Source organism: Mchenga conophoros, linkage group LG14 (genome assembly GCF_057382185.1).
Source record: "Mchenga conophoros isolate Kocher_MC1m ecotype Shallow Benthic linkage group LG14, M_conophoros_male_GT1.1, whole genome shotgun sequence".
In the NCBI taxonomy this organism is placed as follows: domain Eukaryota; kingdom Metazoa; phylum Chordata; class Actinopteri; order Cichliformes; family Cichlidae; genus Mchenga; species Mchenga conophoros.
The window spans coordinates 25,236,596-25,250,933 of record NC_140539.1 but is presented as its reverse complement, the minus strand read 5'-3'; the positions used below and the strand labels follow the sequence as shown (position 1 = coordinate 25,250,933).

The 14,338-nt window shown below is 40.9% G+C and overlaps 1 protein-coding gene across 6 annotated transcripts in view; it reads left to right on the top strand.

Annotated features, from left to right (window-relative positions):
• schip1 (schwannomin interacting protein 1) overlaps window positions 1-14,338 on the top strand; it is a 236,622-nt gene that overhangs the window by 220,596 nt on the left and 1,688 nt on the right. For all 6 annotated transcript variants that reach the window (XM_085243594.1, XM_085243592.1, XM_085243596.1 and 3 more), the window contains 5 exons: window positions 3,261-3,379; window positions 4,689-4,806; window positions 5,427-5,624; window positions 13,040-13,163; window positions 13,842-13,935. In XM_085243594.1, the coding sequence (XP_085099720.1) occupies window positions 3,261-3,379; window positions 4,689-4,806; window positions 5,427-5,624; window positions 13,040-13,163; window positions 13,842-13,935 (653 nt within the window). The remainder of the gene's footprint in view (window positions 1-3,260; window positions 3,380-4,688; window positions 4,807-5,426; window positions 5,625-13,039; window positions 13,164-13,841; window positions 13,936-14,338) is intronic.

Here is a 14,338-nt window from a genome sequence, read left to right as displayed (position 1 = left end):
GAAACTGTGACAGGATGTGATAGCTTCCTGCGTTTGAAAAGTATGTAATTAAACTGATTTTCAGTCAAGGGAGAAACTGAAACTAATATGAAATATTAACATTTAAAGAGAAAAAAACATGCACATTTTTTTTCTGCCCATTTCACACTTCCTCTTGTTAGTTGCATATTCAACACCTTTCTAAAAGGTTTATGGATCTCTCATGATGACTGTTTTACCACCTGCACGCACACACAAGTGCACAACGCAAACAAGCAGTATAACAGATGACGCCTATTCAATGAGAGGAAGTTGTTTTGTCAGGCAGGTGTCAGGTGCAGAGCTTTGCAGAGCCACATCTGCGTGATGTAGTCGTCTACTGTCACCAGGGGGCGATGTCAACAATATAACAGCCAGTAATGTGGGCAGACAAATGTGAAACCAATATGTAGTGCGTTATGGTGCTCGCCGAAGAAATGAGAATTTGTCAGGGTAAGTTCACCAGATAAGAACTTATCAGTCACAAGTCGTTAGCCAGTGACCACGCAGTGTCAGATCCACACACCTCACATTATCACCACCAGCAACACGCATGTGCGTCTCCATAGCCTCTGGTTGGTTGGATTGTAATAATCCTTTCCTCTGTGTAGCCAAAGAGCTATGCTTACGGACACAAACACAACAACATTAATCCGGCTTTAATCCAACTGCAGATCAGTGTTACAGTTTGACTCCCAGAGATTTTCCCACTTCTTTATGGAACGTAATGTTGTTTTGTGTGTCTTCATATCAGTTTTGACAGTGCATCACGACTATACCTGCCAGGGGCGTAATTTCCAGGGGGGTTAGGGGGGTTATGACCCCCCCAATAATCAGACCCAGCCAATATAACCCCCCTAATAAAATTAAGAATTATCTTGCATTAATAGGCTGTTTTCTTAAACCCGCTGGTCTGCTTCTTTCCTCCTTGTTTTATACCATATAATTACCAAGTGGATATCTTTGTGTTCTGCAGTGTTAGTCAGACAGACAACACGAATGTGAAGATGTAACCTTGAATGAATTGAAGGATTTCTCGGCTGACTGAGAAAATATTCAGATTAAAAACAGCCCTGGCTTTCCTGTATTCATTGTTTGCATTATATAGAGTCGAACCAGCTTAAGAGTATAACAGTAAAACTCATAAGCAGTGCTGTTAATTATTGCTCTTGAATATCATCAGTAACCAGCGTGTCCTTGGGCATCCCTGTTGCACATTATTGCAGCATATGCTTTGTCTTCTGCATCACTAATGTATTTTAAAAAAACTCTGAACTCTGATGACTGGACATTAAATGTAAATCTGTGCTGCTGAGCTGAATAGTAAAACATTACTAAAAACTGGATAAACACAAAGCTGTTAAATAGATCTGGATCTTTATTTCCACCTACATAAGGTCTTCAGCATGTCTTTACCTGTTGTTAAGGTGACATTAATAACATCCAAAATATCCCCTGAGCCTTCGTGAAGAATTCCTTCCCATCCCTCATTTTAGTCTTTTCTTAGCTCTCACCACATGAGCGGAGCATGCAGTTACCGATGCTCAGTGAGCCTGCTGCTTTTGATTCTTACCTTTGCTTGGAGCTACTGTTCAGTGGAGTAACATGAGTGACAGCTTTGTTGCAGTCAGTATGAGTGATGTGTAGTATACGTGTTTGACCTGCACTGTGCCACACAGGCTGCTGTTGCACCTTTGAAGCGGTGAATTGAAACTTTCAAGTGTGTTCTCCAGGGAGTGTCTCAAACAGAGCAGTGCCAGGTCCGCTCCTCAACATGCCAGTGCATGTTTATGTGTGTGTGTGCTCACTGCACAAGGAGTGTCTTGCGGCCTCTTGTGTGGAGTGGGATTATGTTAATATGTTAATTTGTCCTCAGTGAAGGCACTCTCACCAACGCCTGCACGCAATTGTCAAGAGAGATAGGCAGTGAGAGAGGAAAGGTGGGAGAGAAGGAGTTGAGAAAATGAGTGGGAGAGCGGTGAAGGTGTGATGTGCGATTTGGAGTAGCGTAATGAACAGAGTGAACGCAGAGAGATCGTTTGATGGAAGGGTTAGGACGGGCCTGAGGATGAAGATGAAGAAGAAAGCATGTAAATGGAAACAACAAGACAGATGAGCAAGGTGAAAAGTTTTAAGATGGTTTGCATGAAAATAGGAAGGAGATAAAGTAATGGACAAACTCACAAAGACAGGAATAGTGACTATCAGTCAGGCAAACACCATAGGTATCTCTTTCCTGCTTAGCACATTCTCACCTCAGTCTTACGCTCTCCCTTTTGCCAATTTGCCTTTTCTAAGACAGAAATACAGGCCAGAAATATGGGAAAGAGAGAGACTACAGACAGAGCAGGAATGTAGCAGTTACATGATATATATCTTAGCACAGTACCCTGGTTCCCATAAGACGTTAATATGTCATCATTATGGATAGCTTTGCTGTGCACAAACCAAATAGTTGATTTAACCTCAAATCATGTAAAGCTTTGTTTTGTAAACCTTTCCCTCCCTTCAGGTCCCCAGACTCCCATTTGAGAGAAGGACGTTTAAGCACTGCAGTGTTTGGGGCAACTGTGTATCAAACAACCTGCAAAAAATTCTGCAGAGCTTCAAAATCCTTCAAAAATGTGACGCCACAGTTTAAGTGGGTCACTAGTAGCGTGCATCTCTGCCTGCTGTGTTCACCTGTTATCAGCAGAGGCGAGATGGGTAGCTGGTGCGATTTTGTATGAGCACCACCCGTGCTGAAGCTGTCCTGAGCTACGGGAAGAGGCAAGACAAGAGAAACTCTGAAACTGTGTTGTTTGGAATTTCTTGCACCTTTAATTATGCATGAAATGTGCATTAGAGTAATTTCTCAGGGGTTTATTCTATATAAACTCTTGCACGTTGTCTGAGATATCAAGTGTTGTTCTCTGAATCAACAGTACCACCTCCTGGTGAATCCTGGTACTGTCAACTTCTGAAGCTCTAATATTTCAAAAACAGGTTGTTGTTTTTTAGTAAATCAGCCTACACCATGCTTTGTATCAAAGTTGGCTAAGACAGATGCTGCTATAGATATGCTTGCATCTTTGGTTTGTACAGTCAGAAAGTGATCAGGGTGGCACTGCTTTCTATCTGTGCATGTCCTGCGGGATGAAGCTTACTAAAGGGGAAGACACTTGGCCTAATTTCGAAACTGCAATATCAGTCATCAAAAAGATCACAAAAAGTAACCAAATCCTGTTATTTTACTGTTGCAGGCCCAGAAGAATGAGCGGGAGTCTATCAGGCAGAAGTTGGCCCTGGGCAGTTTCTTCGATGATGGGCCGGGCATCTACACCAGCTGTAGCAAGAGTGGCAAACCCAGTTTGTCCTCAAGGTAACACAGCTGACATCTCTCGTATAAGCATGTGACTAACACTTGGAAAGTGTTTGATTGTGTGCGGTTTGTTGTTCGTTCGTTTGTTTTGTTGTTTTATTTTGAAGTGTGTGTGTGTGGAGGGTGTTATGCGGTCACATAATTCTCTAAATGTGAAAGTGCGCTGAATCAAAATGTATATCTATCAAGTTCTCTTTACTGTCATTGGCAGCTGAGTGGGGTAATGTCATATAGTCAGACCTTGTGGTTTTTCACTTCCCAAGAAAATACCAACGTGTGTATGCACAGAAACACACACACATACACACACAACCTCCTACTTGTACCTTACTGGAACTGCAGTGCTCATCGTATCCCCGTGATTCGAATCAAGTGGATTTCTCATTATTTGTGGTTAATCGTCAAAGGGCAGTATTGTGCAAAATAAGATGCACTCATCAGTTTGACATTAACACGATGTTCTCGAGAAAACCCTGAAATGAGGAGCTTAGTACATTTATGAATTTTTCATATTGGAGTACCAAAAGACTGTTTACATCTTATGACACTGTCTCAGGCATTTCCATCTCTTTCTACTCAGTGCTAATTGTCAGCTGATATATTAACCAATGCTAATATGTCTGAGCCAGATTTATATTGCCAAGCACTATATATATATATACATATATCAGCCAGGCCCTACACTGTTTATTGCTGAACTTCAGTGTATCGTCTCCTAGTTGTCAAAAAGTCACTTTAGTGGTCTGTGCAATTCAGAGAGTGTTTTGATTCTCCTTCTCTCACTCAAAAAACCAACCAGCCACTCAGGTCCTATTTTTATTGGGACTGATTGGATCTATGCTATGTAATCAATCACCTCTGTTTGTAATTACTCTATTGAATTAAGCAGATTATTGATCCACAGTGGGATGGAGCTACACCTTGCGACATTCTGTTCTTCCATGGCCCAGGCAGATTGCAGCAGACCTATCTGAGGCCACCTGGATCGATGCAAAGGGGAGATGATTAAAAACAAGAGCTCTCTTTAATTTTATCTTCAGCTGGCACTTTTCTCTGCTCATGAAGGGCACTTGTTTCTATTGGGATCTTCTTTCTTATTCCCGTATTTCTGTGTTTTAGCACATCAAGGTTTGTGTTTGCTCTCTTACACTCGCAGCACTCTTTGTAAGAGCAGCAGTGCATCAGTGTTCATTTTGGTGTTGCTCCAAGTCTGTGTCAGTCACTGCAGAATCAACTAACAAGTGAACCAACTTAACGCCCGCTTTGTGCTAATATTGTTTTTCTCTGTGTTTTCACGCCTCTCTTTCAGGCTGCAGAGTGGGATGAACCTACAAATCTGTTTTGTCAACGATAGTGGCAGCGATAAGGACAGCGATGCAGACGACAGCAAGACGGAGACTAGCCTGGACACACCTCTGTCCCCTATGGTATGCACAGATGCCCACACGTCCACCACTGAAGCCCGTGGCAAAATTCAAAAATGGAGAAGAAAAAAAGGACTTAAATCCTGATATCACTATGCGATGTAATGATGATGTGAAAGTAGCAAAGTGTAAAGATTTGATTGTATCAACGGAAAATCAAGAAATAATAAGAATGAAAGCAGATTAGTGGGAGGGATAGTGTGTTCAATATGAATCAGAGAGATAACTGGCAGTTTAGCACCTTTATGAATTTCTGTGCTCGTGTTTTCTGCGCTGTTCACCAGTTCACAGTTCCAAGGAAAAGCAATTTGGTAGGTGCTCGCTGAGACCACGGATGACTGGCTGCAATAACCTGTTATCACACTGAGACATACTTAACAAAATGAGAGGGAGAAAGATCAAATTTGAGCCTTGTGTCGCACCCATGTGCATAATGACACTCTCATCAGTGTTAAAATCTGCATACCAAAATGCCAAGAAGTCATGAGCGTTAACTCCTTATTACTTCCTCTTTCTTGTGTGATCCATACGTTATTTTCCCTCTAACTTCCAATTGTGTCTCCTCTCTCCTTCAATTATCCAATTCCCATTTTGCCTACTCCCTACCTTCCTCCTCCCTGCAGTCCAAACAGAGTTCTTCCTACTCGGACAGGGACACCACAGAGGATGACTCGGAGTCTCTGGAGGACATGGACTTCTTGAGTCGACAGAAGAAGCTGCAAGCAGAGGCTAAACTGGCCCTGGCTATGGCCAAGCCCATGGCCAAGATGCAGGTGGAGGTTGAAAAACAGAACCGCAAAAAGTCACCAGTGGCTGACCTGGTCAGTTCCAGAAATCCGAGGCTGTCTGTCTAGCTGTTTATTCATTTATTTCCTTTTTTTGTGTGTTACTCATACAATTTTTGACCTTTCACAAGTCATGGCATGACGGAGTGGTGATTAAGCTCTACACAATTATTATTAGACTTAAACTTTCTTGATTAAAATTAATTAGTTTTTTAAAAAACAGGGTGATGATGTTGTCAGTGTAATTTACATTTTCTCTTCTGGGGTCCAAAGTGGCCAAAACATCATAAATATTATTATTACAGGACTAAAAAGACCACTTTTAACAGTGTATGGATCTAACAGCTGACTTCTGACTCACTCAAGCAGGTGACTTCTTTAAGACAAGATGCTCGTGAAGCTCATGTGAACAACCTTAGTTACTTAGAAGCTTTTCTACTTTTGCTCAGAGAAGGTTTAGAGTATGTCTAGGCCATAAATAATTTTATTTATCCAAGAGTGAAAGCCTAGAGAAAGTGAAAAATGAGCAGTTTAGGTGATGTCCCTGAGGACTGACACTTTTACTGTTTGCTGATAATCAGGGGAAGACGCGTCTTGTAGCCCTCTACATGCTCTCTCTCAGTGGCACTTTTCTGACACGGCTTACGCTGGGATGTAATGGAAACAAATACCAGTCAAAGCCCACCCACCCCTCCTCTGTTTCCTCTCCTCTTCTTAAAGAGAGGAAGGTGATGACAGCCCTGCTCATCATTATTTCATTCATTTATGTCTGCCCCGCTGCCTCCTCCGGAGCACGCACGCCAAGGGACACTCACACATCCACGGTGTCACAGATGCACACTTTGTTTCCACGCGCACTTGAAGTCAGAACTTTTTTACTTATTCAGAAACGAGAAGGGCAACTCGCCCGGGTCCATCTATAATTCATATGCCAGAAAGCATCGACTTTGGTGTTCAGGGATGTAGCAGTGCTCAGCAGTCAGAAGACATCACCGTCACACGCGGACACGACCCGCAGTGAATTTTAAAATGTTTTAAGGCTACAGCTGCCCGCCTTCTCCGCAACACCAGAGATCTGTTAAACTGCGTTCATTACAAATGTAAAGTGGTGAACGGTGATTCCCAGCTAAGAGCGCTTTTACCACAAGTGGTTCATCTGCAGGCCTCAACTAATTTGAAAAGTGTAAAATTATAATTTGTTTAAAAAAGACGTCCTTTAAGATATCATTACAAATTAGTGTAATGCGTATCTTAGTGAGCTGAGGCAGAGGAAGTCAGAATAAACTACACCCTGTTTAAATTCTAAGGTTTTACATATTAAAAATAATCTGGTCCTTAGCCGTTCTAAAATTTAGGTAAATACCTCAGGTGAACAAACCATGACATGTTACACTATGTATTTAATATAAAACTGAGCCAACATGTCAAAGCAGTGTGTGTGAAAACGTAAGAACACCCTTAATGCTTCCATAGGAATTAAAAGTGTAAGCAGCAGCAAGGTGCATGTGATTAACGTCATCAGCACGTGTGAACAAATCTGTGAAGTTTCAGGTGTAGGTTAGAGAAATGCCAAGGAGGAAAGACGTAAGGAATGACCATGCATCATTCTAAGAAAGATTATTCACAAGTGGAAAATACTGAAGGCAGTAGTCAGTCGTCTCAAGAGTGGATGTCCCAGGAAATTCACCCCAAGGTCAGACTGTGCAATGCTGAGAAACTGTAAAACCCCCAAAGCCACAGCTCAAACTCAGTCAGTTAGCATAATAAATGTTAAAGTTCATCACAACAAAATCAGGAAAAACACTGAACAAGTACGGCTTATTTGGAAGGGTTTTGGGCAGCAAGGCTCTTCTGTCTTTAAAAAGAAAAAGGGGAAATGCACTTTTTCAGTTCAGTTTCATTTATATAGCTCCATATCACAACAGCAGTCGCCTCAAGGCGTTTTATTTTGTAAGGTAAAGACTCTGCAATTATACAGAAAAAGCCCCATCAATCATAAACAAACAAACAACAAAAACCACGACAGCGTGGATTATGTTTGCAAAATTACAACTGAACGAACCACAAGACTTGTGGAACAGTGTCCCTTGGACAGATATTTGGCCACAGCACTACATTTGGGAAAGTCCAAACACTGCAAATCAACACAATCAGCACAAACACCTCATACTGTTAAGTCGACCGTGAACTCCTGTGTTTCCCAAAGTATTGTAGATCTAAATAGATCATTTCTCCAACAGCTAAAGCTTGGCATAAAGCAGGTGTACAACAGAAAGGCTGAAAAAGAAATGACTCAAGGTGCTGCAATAATCCCGTGAAGGCCTAGTTTGTACTATGCCCTGATATGTAAAACTTATTGTTATACACAGCTTTCAGTAACCCCGAGTCAGGTGTAGACTTTTAATGTTTTATACACCGTCTGTTTATAAAACCTTAAAGTCAAGACATCTTGAAGAAAACTAGCTTTTCCAAAGCAAGACTGGGTCAAGATAATTAAAGTAGCACTAAAACTCTAAGGATAAACAGGTGAAATAGTTAATTGCTAAATCATTATCCTTCTTTAGCTCTGTGTGGATAAACTAAAGATAAACAGGTGAAATATTAGTTAAAGCTAATAAAGCTAAAGCTACATTACTAACAAACAGTTAAAATATATACGAAGAGTTTTAATATATACCTACAGGTAACAGGTTGAATAAAAAATTAAAGATAATCCATAAAGATTTCAAATATGAGCTAAAGCTACTGCGTTTATAGCTAATACCAGATGCTAATACTTCATTACCAACTGAAAATACTACTGGATAAACAACAGAAATGATACGCTAAAAGTAAGTGATGAAGTTTCTGATGAAGTGGCCAGACCTGCCACTGGGCAAGAGAAAAGAACGGAAGCTGTGGCCTGTGCAGTGAGATTACACCTAAACGTCTGTCTGCTGGTTAGAGAGTCGTCCTAAAATTTCAAGCAGAATCACTGAGAGAAAGTGAGAAAATGAGTAAGAGGGAAATGGGGGCAATAATTTGTTTCCACTGTAAAGCCTCTAGTTTCTTTCTTGACTTCATTCACAAAGCTTTACAGCTCCTCAATATGACACAGAGTCATCACAGGAAATTATCTTTCTGGTTTTGAATATTCAGATGACAATTAGCAGTACGGTCAGTCTACCACAGAAACTCAGAAGTTGAGTCACGACTAATACCAGTCTCAAGCCTTTCCCATGGCCCACGCGTGCTGACATCACATTTCTCCTTATGTCACTCTCAAGTGACCTTCTTGTACATAGCCAATTTCCCGAAACTGAAACTGACGCATGACAGCCTCATATATACTTGCTCCGGTAGTAATGTGAAAGTGAAATGAGACTACCAAGAAGAGCGAGCCCACGCACCCCTTACGAAAAGAGAGCATGAGTGCGTTCTCTTCGCGTTTATCTCCACTGAGGCTGGAGGTGAAAGTGGGCCACGACCGAGGAAACGGGCGCTGGATGCAAAGATAAAGAATGCAGACTGGTTGACACAGATTGTTAAGAGAGGCAGAGACAGAGAGGAAATGATCCGCCCAGGTGAGCCTCACTAAGCACACGTGATGCTTTAGTGCTTTATTGCATCTGAAGGAACAGGTGCTAGTGCAAGGAGATTCTGATATACACAAAACCAGCAGAAAAAAGCCTAAAAAAGTTTAAAACATATATATACATGCACTAAAATGCTACACAGATTCTAGCATGTTAAAAGTAATAGTGAAGGGAGAGTTTAAATATCTATTTTCTCATCTCTTTCTCGTCACTCGTCTTTGATTACGTGCTCGATGTTTGCACTACAGGTGCAACCGACTGTGATTTCTTGCTAACTTGCAGCATCAAAAGGTTCCAAGAAAAGAGAGGTGATATAAATGTAAATTAGACATGAGATGACTCTGTGAAGTTGGCCCCTGCTGGAGAGACAGCAACCCACAGAGACACCGAGTTCATGTGCTGTGGACTTGTATAAGGTGCTGTCAGCATGTTTGTGAACAAACAGTAGCGCCTACTTGAAATCCCCCACTTTTACTGCCGCTCAAAGGAAAAACAAAGGGAAATATATCCTTTTGTTTCAGCAGGGAAGCAGGAGCCTGGGATGCATTCATTCCTTTTGCAGAATGCAAACAGAAAGCGTTCAGGCAAAACAGCTGACTCTTTTATTTCCCACTCGGATTCAGTTTCACTGCCCTTATTCTGCTGATAATTCCTGACAGTGTGGGTTTAACCGGGTTCACGTTTGTTTTTCTTAAGGTTGTTTTTTGAATACAAAAAAAGTGTAAATCTAATCAGGCTCAGATGTCAGATGTCAGAGTCTGGGAGCAGTGAATGGCAGATCAGATATTCATAAGATTGAATGAAATCTGCCAATGTCTGAAGTTTAAAATAGAGATTCAATGAAACATAATTCAGAACTTGTTCAGGTTCGGATAGTACAGAGTCTGTTTTGTTGGAAGAGTTAAATCATTTGACACAAACACTTAAGCAACTGGAAAACAAAACGAGCATTCGTTGTCATCCAGAAGTCAAAATGTTGCATTATTAACTCAAAATTTCAAATCAACGTTCAGAGTAAATATGTAAAAAAATGAGAAAATCCATTGAAATCTTGAGATATTGAACTGAAAATTGATTTTTCTGGTTATTTTTCAGTGGCAGAAACAAGCTCCCACAGTGAAGTTACAATAAACTCAGTAAAACTGAATTTATAATCTTTGGTGATTTAATAAAACTCATTGGAGTTTATGTTGAAATTGAAGTTACATAAGTTAAATTTTATACTTCTATAAGTTATAAAATACCAGCTTTAATTCTATGGGGTACATAATTTATTTCATGTGTGTTTGGGTAAATACTTACAGAGCTATTACCTATTCAGTGTTCATACTGTAATTTAAAAGAGATTGTCAAGAAAAAGAAAACACGTCTAAACATTAAAAGCCTTAAAATATAGCGAGCTGGTAATTCTTAAGTTTATAGTTTATTGCTGCTATCAAAAAGTTATTAAAGTTATGAGTTACAGTGGGGCAAAAAAGTATTTAGTCAGCCACCGATTGTGCAAGTTCCCCCACTTAAAATGATGACAGAGGTCAGTAATTTGCACCAGAGGTACACTTCAACTGTGAGAGACCGAATGTGAAAAAAAAATCCATGAATCCACATGGTAGGATTTGTAAAGAATTTATTCGTAAATTAGGGTGGAAAATAAGTATTTGGTCACCTCAAACAAGGAAAATCTCTGGCTCTCACAGACCTGTAACGTCTTCTGTAAGAAGCTTTTCTGTCCCCCACTCGTTACCTGTATGAATGGCACCTGTTTGAACTCATCATCTGTATAAAAGACACCTGTCCACAGCCTCAAACAGTCAGACTCCAAACTCCGCCATGGCCAAGACCAAAGAGCTTTCGAAGGACACCAGGAAAAGTATTGTAGACCTGCACCAGACTGGGAAGAGTGAATCTACAATAGGCAAGCAGCTTGGTGTGAAAAAATCAACTGTGGGAGCAATCATCAGAAAATGGAAGACATACAAGACCACTGATAATCTCCCTCCATCTGGGGCTCCACGCAAGATCTCATCCCGTGGGGTCAAAATGATCATGAGAACGGTGAGCAAAGATCCCAGAACCACACGGGGGGACCTGGTGAATGACCTGCAGAGAGCTGGGACCAAAGTAACAAAGGTCACCATCAGTAACACACTACAACGGCAGGGAATCAAATCCCGCAGTGCCAGACGTGTTCCGCTGCTGAAGCCAGTGCATGTCCAGGCCCGTCTGAAGTTTGCCAGAGAGCACATGGATGATACAGCAGAGGATTGGGAGAATGTCATGTGGTCAGATGAAACCAAAGTAGAACTTTTTGGTATAAACTCAAATCATCGTGTTTGGAGGAAGAAGAATACCGAGTTGCATCCCAAGAACACCATACCTACTGTGAAGCATGGGGGTGGAAACATCATGCTATGGGGCTGTTTTTCTGCCAAGGGGACAGGACGACTGATCCGTGTTAAGGACAGAATGAATGGGGCCATGTATCGTGAGATTTTGAGCCAAAACCTCCTTCCATCAGTGAGAACTTTGAAGATGAAACGAGGCTGGGTCTTCCAACATGACAATGATCCAAAACACACCGCCCGGGCAACAAAGGAGTGGCTCCGTAAGAAGCATTTGAAAGTCCTGGAGTGGCCTAGCCAGTCTCCAGACCTCAACCCCATAGAAAATCTGTGGCGGGAGTTGAAAGTCCGTGTTGCTCGGCGACAGCCCCAAAACATCACTGCTCTCGAGAAGATCTGCATGGAGGAATGGGCCAAAATACCAGCTACTGTGTGCAAACCTGGTAAAGACCTATAGTAAACGTTTGACCTCTGTTATTGCCAACAAAGGTTATGTTACAAAGTATTGAGTTGTATTTTTGTTATTGACCAAATACTTATTTTCCACCCTGATTTACAAATAAATTATTTACAAATCCTACCATGTGGATTCATGGATTTTTTTTTCACATTCTGTCTCTCACAGTTGAAGTGTACCTCTGGTGCAAATTACTGACCTCTGTCATCATTTTAGGTGGGGGAACTTGCACAATCGGTGGCTGACTAAATACTTTTTTGCCCCACTGTAAGTATTTGAAAACAGAGCAAATGAGCAAATTGCTGGAGAGCAATTTCTGTGTTCACAAAACAATCAGTCCTTCGGTTTCTGTCGAGGAAATAAATGTGTAGAAACGCTGCGGTGAGGAACTGAAAACATGTACAGCATTTACCATGTTTTACCATAGAAATATAATTAACCCTTTAAAGCCTGAACTACGAGATAATTGCCAGAAAAATCACATTTGTTTTAAAAAAAACTGGAACGTTCATTGAAGCCTCTGAAAAATTTGAAATTAAAAAAATGAATATCAATTTGAATATATGAGTTTTCGCTACATTCGGCATTCGTTTCTTTAAACTGACATAAACATATAAGGGGGTTAAAAAAAAATCACTGATGATGTAGAGGTCTCGAAAACTGACGTATCAAATATGATACACTTGGCGTTACAGCGATAAAACGTATAAACATAAAATATAAGACGATGAGGACGAGCCACTTTCCAGTGGCGTGAGGGTGTGAAGGGCAATTTGTTTCTAGGTCTGTGTGGTTTAAAGGCTCGGGATCATGAGCTGCAGTCACAGCCTTTATGGAGCTTTTTGCACGTTGGATTTAAGGAATATTAAATGCATCAGTTTTCTGTTAATTTGATCAGTTTGTCATCTGTAAACATTCAAATATAAATATTTTTAAAAAGTAAAGAAGTCAGTTGTGCATTTTGTGCTTTGGTTATTAGCGTGAGGTTTCACTATCCAATTAGGGAAAACACATTGTCTAACAGGGTTTTCTGCTCTTGTTTTTTCTCCCCTACATAACTCTGTGTGTCTATTTCGGCAGCTTCCACACATGCCACACATCAGCGAGTGTCTAATGAAAAGGAGCCTGAAGCCCACAGACCTGAGAGACATGACAGTGGGACAGCTCCAGGTTATAGTAAACGACCTGCACTCCCAGATTGAAAGTGAGTTGACCACACGCCCAGAATACAAACAGAATCACGCTGACCTCTGCTTTCACTTGCAGAAATGAGCAAGAGATAAACTGGGGAAAAACATGCACATACATAGTGACCCCTACCCTTTTTAGTGGATGTGAAAGTACTTTTATATATATAAGTTAGTCACTTCAGAGAGTTGTACCAGTTAACAGCTTCCCCTGAGCATTTACTGTTACTGCACGGTACACATCATTGATCCCTGTACTGCTGGATGAATAATCTCGCATCTTACATAAAAAAGTTCCAAAAATCCCCAGGAGTCCAAAAGCACGAGTTTGTTTTTACTTACAAAGCAGACTTTCCCCGTTGAAAATGTCTTTAGTTTATGCTTCATATTTTCTGGCACTGAAGGGACAATAGCTGTAACATGTGATATTAAAGACAGCGAGAGCAGCGGGAGTGTGTGTGGTCAGACTGCTGATAAAGTTTTCAGTGGCCATGGTATGAACCCATAATGGGAATTTGAGGGGATCACTTCCAGTGTTTCTTGTAGATTTAGTATCTATTGTTAGGATCACAATGGAATACTGGTATGATCAGTTGTGGTAATTGTGGTGTTTCCCTAGTTTCAGTAGTTTGAATATGAAATTATGCTGTATCATTGTGGTCAGTGTCTGTTCCGCCTCTTATCGATCTCTCCAGGTCTCAACGAGGAGCTCGTACAGTTGCTACTGATTCGGGATGAGCTACACATGGAGCAAGACGCCATGCTGGTTGACATAGAGGACCTCACCAGGTGGCAAAGCACTTTTCAACTATTTATTCACTGCACGTCCCACTATTTATTTATTTTTTTAACTTATAAAAAAGAACGCAAGGGATTCATTCATACGCAGATTTTGCAAACTTCAACGGCTCTCTCAGTGGCTGTAAAAGTCTTTGCGCAACTTCTTATCACATGTGAAGTAGTTCTCCCTGAGAATTGTAAACACTTGCAAGCTTTAATGTCTTAAATGTGCAGAGTTCCCCTTTGAGCAAACATTACTCAAATGTGAGTAAGTAATCCATTTGTAAGGGACTGTTTTCAGCTGTGCATGTAGCTCCTGAAGTGAAACTAATGGTGATGCATGTGAAGGTGAACATGCCACCCAATGCACCTGTGCACCTAAGAGATTTTAGTAGATTTTCCTTTTTTTTTA